This window comes from Trachymyrmex septentrionalis, unplaced genomic scaffold (assembly GCF_001594115.1).
Source record: "Trachymyrmex septentrionalis isolate Tsep2-gDNA-1 unplaced genomic scaffold, Tsep1.0 scaffold81, whole genome shotgun sequence".
NCBI classification, from domain to species: domain Eukaryota; kingdom Metazoa; phylum Arthropoda; class Insecta; order Hymenoptera; family Formicidae; genus Trachymyrmex; species Trachymyrmex septentrionalis.
The window spans coordinates 1,583,442-1,590,955 of record NW_017305997.1 but is presented as its reverse complement, the minus strand read 5'-3'; the positions used below and the strand labels follow the sequence as shown (position 1 = coordinate 1,590,955).

Genomic DNA, 7,514 nt, shown 5'->3' with positions numbered 1-7,514 from the left:
CTTGTAAGTAATTACATTGACTTTGTAACAACGTAATTGTTACATGACGAGACATAAATAAATGCTAACAAAATATACTTGATGAAATTAACCAGAGTGCCAGTGGGATTGGAAGACGTCTCCAAGTATCCCGATCTATTCGACCGTTTATATGAGAATCAAGAGGGAGAGCCAACATGGACCAAAGAGGATTTGGAAAAATTGGCTGGCAGGAATTTTATTCGGGTTTTGCAAGCTGCAGAAGGGGTGGGTGCAAAAATTATAAAAACAACCGCAGATAAATAGTATTTTATATTTTTTTTTCTTTTTATTACGTTTTTACAAAAGGTGCGGGACTCATTATCGTCCGAATCGCCTCGGGAAGATACTATAACGGGTAACGAATTATATGTCGCGCAAAAGAAAGAAGGACTCACGCCAGGCTCATGTCAAACCGGAATCGAGTATGTATTTTATCTTGCATAGATATTATTTTATTAATTTAATTTATCGAACAAAAAAAATGGTAGTTTCTTTCTACGATAAATATTCGATGTTTAAAATTCTTTTGCCATTTTAGATGGGACCATTTAAAGACAACAGACATTGAACAATCTGACTCGAGTACCACTACGGAAACGATTGTTAAAACAGAGACCTCGTGAAAAAATTTATAAAACGATATGTGATACTTTATTAACACATAATTAATATTAAAAAGTAAAGTATAAAAGTGTTGAATACTGTTACAATATTCTTTAGATATTATTTAATTCCCTTTATATTCTCGATTGACTTCAATATAAATAAAAAATATTATGAAATACTTGGCGGAGTATAAAGAAATCTAATATATTTTTAAAAAATTTCTAAAAATACTCTCGCATTAATTTTAACAATTTTCGAACTGAATTAAGACAATCATGATGATTATAAACAATATAAAATTATTTTCCTAATACAATATACGATATAGATATATTTTGTATGCAAATGAGAGATATAAATTATTGTTACTTTTTTTTATACTTGAACATATCTCTCTCATGCCCAATTTCTTCACTTCTAGGTAGATTGAGGATAATCTTATCCAAAAGATATCTCCATCGTATTCTAAGAAATATCTTTTGGATAAAGTTATCTAGAGGTGAAAAAATTGGACATTAGGATTATTTTGAATATGAAGTACTTGTTATCTAATAGTTTTCCATCTCAGAGATATGAATAAGATATAATCATTTAAATTGGCAATTTATCGACAGATTAAATACTAACGAAAAATATTTGTACTTTAAAACAAGTAGGAAAATGCGGGTAATCATTAATTACAGCAACATTTAAATAATAAATAGTGTTTTTATTTAACATTTTATTCTTTATCAAATATTTTATATTTTCCCGGGAAAAAGTTTTATATATAATTATACAAAATTATAAATAATTTTATGTAAGTGTATATCAATGGACATATTATATATATAATTTTATATAAATTTATATGATCATACATAACATATTTTTTCCCGAGTTATTTTCTCAAAAATAATTTAAAAGTAGTTAACATTACACGTCACGCTTATAATTATATACATATAAAAAGACGAAGATTGCACAGCTCACAACATGCCTAACTATTTGCAAGATCGCTGGTCCGAGTCTCGATAAGATAACAATAAGACAAGAATCTTGCTTTAATATTATAAATGTAAAATCGTAAAGAATAATTAAACATTTACAATATTAGTCATTACATTATAAAATCGCAACATTCATAATTACTAGTATATTTACATCCATATGATGAAAGCGATTATATAGATATTGAGATAATGAGTAATAATTATTAAAAATTATTAAAAAATCAAATGTAATTGATAAAAAACTTAAATATCTATTTAAATTGTATTTTAATTATTAATTTATTATATTTATTTTTGTCAGCGGTTTTCAATGTAATGCTCCCTTTCCACTGACTTGGACCATTCTATGAATTCCATAGATCTTTGCATTAGTTTGATCTCCGTCATTAAATTTTCCCTGAAAAAATTAATGTTTTATTCAGTTATTAAATAAAATTAGATTAAACAGTGTGGGTGTTTTAGAATAATTTACAGGAGCTTTTAAACATCTTGTTTAAGTAATCTCTATATTAAAAATGTAAACTAAATAAGATTGTATACGTGTGTGAGAAAGGAAGAAATTTAATGAATTTAATGAATTAGTACTGACCATTGAGTTTTCCTAATAAACGGTATGACTTTTGGAATTGGAAATCCATTGAATGTGGTGGACAGACATAAACTATAAGCACCTACGTTTTCCCAAACTAACCAATCGCCGATATGAAGTTCTGGCAATAATACATCTTTAGCAATTACATCAAACGAATCGCAAGTCGGTCCCCACAAAGTCGAAAGAAATTTCTCATCGCTCGCCGGCTATACAAATTAATAATGAATTACTTTATACATCAACAAAACAAATACATGATATATTTGATGATAATATTCAATAAGTCACACAATATTTATAATTATATATTATACTTCAAAAAGCGTACTTCAAAAAGTATTCGCAGGACTTTAGCATTCGGGCAAATTAATTCATCCAGAAACGAATTGTACATTCCGATATTTGCGTAATACATTCTCATAAATTTGCCATTTTTATGAACGATTCTTTTGGAATGTAAGAACGAGGCTACAGTAAATGCCGATTCGACATAGTATCTTCCGGGTTCGCTAATAACTCTTATGCTGGGATCGAGATCTTGAATTGCATCGTTGACAATATTGGCGAGCTGAAGGGATTTAAAAATAAATTTCAAAATTATTTTGTCTATAAAATAGAAAGAAATTAAGACGCTCGAGCAAAGCGTGTATACCTTGTCGATATCCGTTTCACCGGAGAAACCACCACCGATGTCGATCAGCTGTACATCCAGGCAGCCCATCGATTTGGCGATCGCGATCAATCGTTTGCATATTCCGATGCCTCTGCTGTACGCGTTTAGTTCCCCACACGGACTACCGACGTGAAAACTAAAGCCGTGCAAAGTGAGACCGAGGTTCGCCGTAAGTTGTATTAATCGCACAGCATCCTCGTCCGGTTCGCAGCCAAACTTCAATCCGAGATTGCATTCCGAGTTTTTCGCGTCGCATCGTATGCGTATTACTATTCTATTAAATCACGAGATTATTGTACTACTATTGGGAGGATAAAAGAAAAGCAACAGGATGTCGATCGTAGCTACACGGTGAATAGTAAGTACAGCGATTTCGCACACTCACTTGGCCTCAGAATAAAGATCCTTTATCTTCAAAAGCTCCAATTCACTGTCGGCGGTTATCTGTTCGACGTTCATTTTCTTGGCGTACTTGATGTGAGATGGGCATTTGCATGGATTCGCGAATATGATCCGGTCGGCTTGCACGCCGTACTGCATCACTTGCCTGATTTCTTGCTATTTCGACATATTACGTATATTACACGTGTTAAAATTAAACTTACTTATTCTGCTCCACGATTTGACAAGTAAAGGAAGATGTCATGTAAAAAAATCACAAGAATTTATTTATGATTAGTTTTTGAATTTTATTTAACGAAAATTAATTGAAAAAAAAAAAAAGAGATTTGATGCGAAAAGTAACAATCAAGTTGTATTTTAATTTTAAGGCGTTTTTAACGCAAAAATTTTATAACTAAATCAGTAATGTATATAGAAGTAAAAGTTTTATATCTGTATTCACAATATTCACATCTCACTTTTATCGATAATTGCATTTAGTAGGTGTACACTGCAGAATTTTAGAAATAAATTTATCGATAAAAGTAAGATATAAAAAAAAGACATTAATGTTTAAAATATTGAAGAATATAATCGCGGCTAAAAGTGAGATGATTTACCTCGGACGCGCAATCAAAGCCGGCATTTAAAGCTGCCAATATCTTGATTACATTCGGATCCGGATTACATTTAACCGCTGAAATCAATTTAGAAGAAGGTGAGAAATCTGAATTTTTTCAATATAAATTTAAACGACGTTAAGCCCATTCTATAATTGCCCGATCTATATATTAACTACAACTATGTATTTAAATGGTTGTAGTTGTAAAAATTCACCAATCACAGTCGAATGTTCTCCTCATATTTAACTGTGATTGGTTAATTCTTAAAATTGCATCAATTGCAGAGTGGACTTTATAGAGAGGGGGTCTTTAAAGCTGACATACCGTAATGTGGGGTAACCCTCGGAATTTTGGTGATCCACTCGCGGTGTTTGTTAATGATATCACCAATATCCACAATGTAGAAACCGTCTTCCTGATTTCTTCTGTCTATTATAGTCTTAATAACGTCCATATTATCTGCTGCGTCGTCAAAGACGTTAATTTCGTTCAAATTGTCGGGAGACATGGTCTGCAATCTTGGATCTCAAGTATTGGCACGAATCGGGAGTAACAAAGTAATGGGAAGTGTCTGTCCAAATAAGTCTCACTGCTTGACTACTTATAAGCAGTCCGAGATATTGTGATAAGCATTGCTTGAATATACGATTACAGTCCATCTCGCATTTGTTCAACGATAAGATTCGTTGAAAGTTAATGTACGCCTTTACAATCACGCAAATAATAATATAAAGAATTCATATTCTGATGCCCGTCAAACAGGTAATCAGCTTTGTCTGTGTGAAAAATTACATGATTTGCATGTTGCGACTTGTATGTTGCGGATGTAAAAATTTTATTGAGTAAAAAAGGCTTATTTTTATCAATGGAAATAAAAGAAATACTATTGTGGAAGAAGAACAGAGGAATCTCCCGATGGTACATTGACTTTTCTTGGAAACTTGAGAATCAATGTCTTGACTCATTATAAAGAACGTACTTCTTTTAGGTATGATAAGCGTTTTACGTGTGCTATATTTAGCTTTTTATTTTGTAATTTTTATAACACTGCTTAAATGCTTAAATATTTAAAATGCATATAATTAATATTATTAACATGTTGTTATTATTACATTAGTAACACTCTTCTATCCAGAGGGAAAAATGTTTTATATGTAATTATATATAAAATTGACATATTTTATATACAATTACGTATAGTTATATATAAAATATGTATCCATGTATATAATATTTTTTCCAGGATATACATATGTACACTACCGTTCAAACATCCACATAAATTTTATCGAATAATCATGTAAAAAATTAAGACTTTATAAAATAGCAATTGTATTATTTTTTTAATATATTTTAGATCACTTGTACACATACTAACAATTGCAAAAGTTTTATAAATTAGTTTTAATTTTGTATGTCAAAACTGTACTGTCTTTACTTCGTAAAACATTGGTAGTATAATCGACAAATTTCAAAAATTCGCTCAGAGAACACAAATATGGATTTATGCTGGTGCATATTGTCAGCCTATCCCTATATATGGGGATAGACTAGCAAAACGTTTATAAATTATTTTTAATTCTATATATCAAAAGCGAATTTTTTTAATTTACCGATTATACTATTAATGTTTTCTATGAAATAAAGAGGTAATACATTTTGATATATAAAATAAAAAATAATTTATAAAACTTTTGCAAATGTTAGTATGTTTACAAGTAATCTAAAATATATTAAAAAATATAATATAATTGCTGTTTTGTAATGTCTTAATTTTTTACATGATCATTTGACATAATTAATGAAGCGAATGTCCCAACTTCCATGAGTAGTAGTGTATGTGTGCGCAAACGCACACGCACACACGCACGCACACACGAGGCGCATTCCATTTACTGACACAAGTCGACACAAACGTCGTCTATCTTTTCTATCTTTCTTGACATTTCACGAGTCAAGACTCTTCCATGAGTAATAAAGGCAGAACAATGTTTGCGTCATCAAATAAAAAGCACTCAATTGTGTGTAATGACATAAGATGAATATAACAAACACAGAAAGAATGATTTTATTGAAATATCTAAAAATTTAGTTAGATATAGATCTGAAAATAATTTTAATTAGACGATCAAAATAATTATGTGGCATTCTTAAGATAATTTGTTAGAACGGTTAAAATAATTGCAATATATTACTTGATCACCAAACGTCTTATATAATTATTTTAATAATTTAATAAAACTATTTTCAAATCTATATCTAGCAGAATTTTTAGATATTTTATCAAAACAATACTTTCCATATATTTCGTATAAAAATTTAAAGGTTTTGGTAATCCATTCACTGTATGAAATATTTTTCTAAGCAACTTATTCAACAAAAATGACAGGTCATGCAATTAACTCTCCGAAACTTGATTCTATAATACAATTACTGACGGTATATAAAACCTATTTAATTAATTTATGTTTATTAAAAGCACTAATTAATTTCAAAGATCTAAAATAACTTGTTAAAAAAAGAATTAATACTATAAATAAGTATACTTTAATAATTTAAAATATAGTATAAAGAAATTATAAACTGTTTGACGTTTTTGACAAAGAGCGAGATTTATAATTGAGTGGATCAACAAACTCATCGTCGACTCTGGAAAATTAGTTAAATCTATTAAAATTTCCTAGTTTTAATTTGTACATAAAACAGTAATTTGTATATAAAAGAGTATAATTAAAAAATAAAAAATGTTTATGTTCAATTTCTTATAAAAAATGAAGTATTTCTTTAATTTTTATTTCGTTAAATACTAACTTTATCGCTATCCGTGTAAAACTGACAGGACCATTTACGCAGTTGCATGACGTCATGTGCAGTTGCAATCTCGTATACTTCCTGCGAATCCTGTCCGTGTATGATATAAAAGAATATATTTATACACATATTCATAAATCATGCATTATATTCATACGCGTATATTTTACGTATATACGTATATAAGTTCTAATATTAATTATTATACATATATTTGTGTATGTATATATACAGGATGTTTGGAAAATAATGATAAATCTTTTGCATAGAGGCAGAATAAACTAAACTGAGAAGAAAAGTTTCTTTATCATATTCAAATTCCTTCCATTACACAATACAGTTCTCCAAGAAATGTCCTAAGAATGCCTAGAGTACAAGCAAAGGTTTGCAGTTGAAGAATGTCAAAACATTTTAAGATTAGAAGTAAAGAATATCGTATATTATTTTGACACAACCAATACGATGTACTGCATGCCAATTAAGATATATCTTATATGAAGCTTACAAAGATTTTTATTTAATTTATATTAAACATTATATTAAGGCTGAATTCGAAAATATTATCCGTGGTTGCCCCCGTGTATTATTTTATCCTTGTTTAACATTAAGTAAACAACAAGAACAAAACGAGGCACTCGGGTAACATTTCTGAAAGCAGCCTAAGAATATATAAATTACAAAGATGTAATATATATATTATTTCAAATTAATCTTTTATTTTATTATATATAATGATGGAACAATAATTACATATTTTTCGCTTCCATAATATATGGTATCTTAAAACATTTCCCTTTTATTTGAGATAACAACCA

General features: G+C 29.3%; 2 protein-coding genes across 5 annotated transcripts in view; one reads left to right on the top strand and one right to left on the bottom strand.

The window, feature by feature from the left end:
• The window catches only part of LOC108754881 (dipeptidase 1-like), a 10,248-nt gene extending 9,529 nt beyond the window's left edge, over positions 1 to 719 (top strand). For 3 of the 4 annotated variants that reach the window (XM_018497532.1, XM_018497531.1, XM_018497530.1), the window contains 3 exons: positions 96 to 246; positions 328 to 443; positions 560 to 718. In XM_018497532.1, the coding sequence (XP_018353034.1) occupies positions 96 to 246; positions 328 to 443; positions 560 to 644 (352 nt within the window). In that variant the 3' untranslated portion in view covers positions 645 to 718. Of the gene's footprint in view, positions 1 to 95; positions 247 to 327; positions 444 to 559 lie in introns of all 4 variants that reach the window. The other variant, XM_018497528.1, reaches the window with a different exon arrangement.
• A 1,166-nt stretch (positions 720 to 1,885) lies between these two features.
• LOC108754882 (ornithine decarboxylase 2-like) lies at positions 1,886 to 4,443 on the bottom strand. Its single transcript, XM_018497533.1, has 7 exons — positions 4,213 to 4,443; positions 3,886 to 3,962; positions 3,270 to 3,442; positions 2,864 to 3,158; positions 2,540 to 2,779; positions 2,209 to 2,417; positions 1,886 to 2,016 (listed from the first exon to the last, which is right to left on the bottom strand). The coding sequence occupies exons 1-7, from the start codon at positions 4,394 to 4,396 to the stop codon at positions 1,917 to 1,919; spliced, it is 1,278 nt and encodes a 425-aa protein (XP_018353035.1). The 5' UTR covers positions 4,397 to 4,443; the 3' UTR covers positions 1,886 to 1,916.
• Positions 4,444 to 7,514: the final 3,071 nt, after the last annotated feature.

Bases quoted from the DNA above. Each gene is read 5' to 3' on its own strand.
- LOC108754882 (XM_018497533.1), bottom strand. From the start codon at position 4,396: ATGTCTCCCGACAATTTGAACGAAATTAACGTCTTTGACGACGCAGCA. The intron at 3,963-4,212 runs GTATGTCAGCTT...AATTGATTTCAG, and splicing joins GAGGGTTACCCCACATTACG to CGGTTAAATGTAATCCGGAT. The intron at 2,780-2,863 runs GTATACACGCTT...AAATCCCTTCAG, and splicing joins GTGAAACGGATATCGACAAG to CTCGCCAATATTGTCAACGA.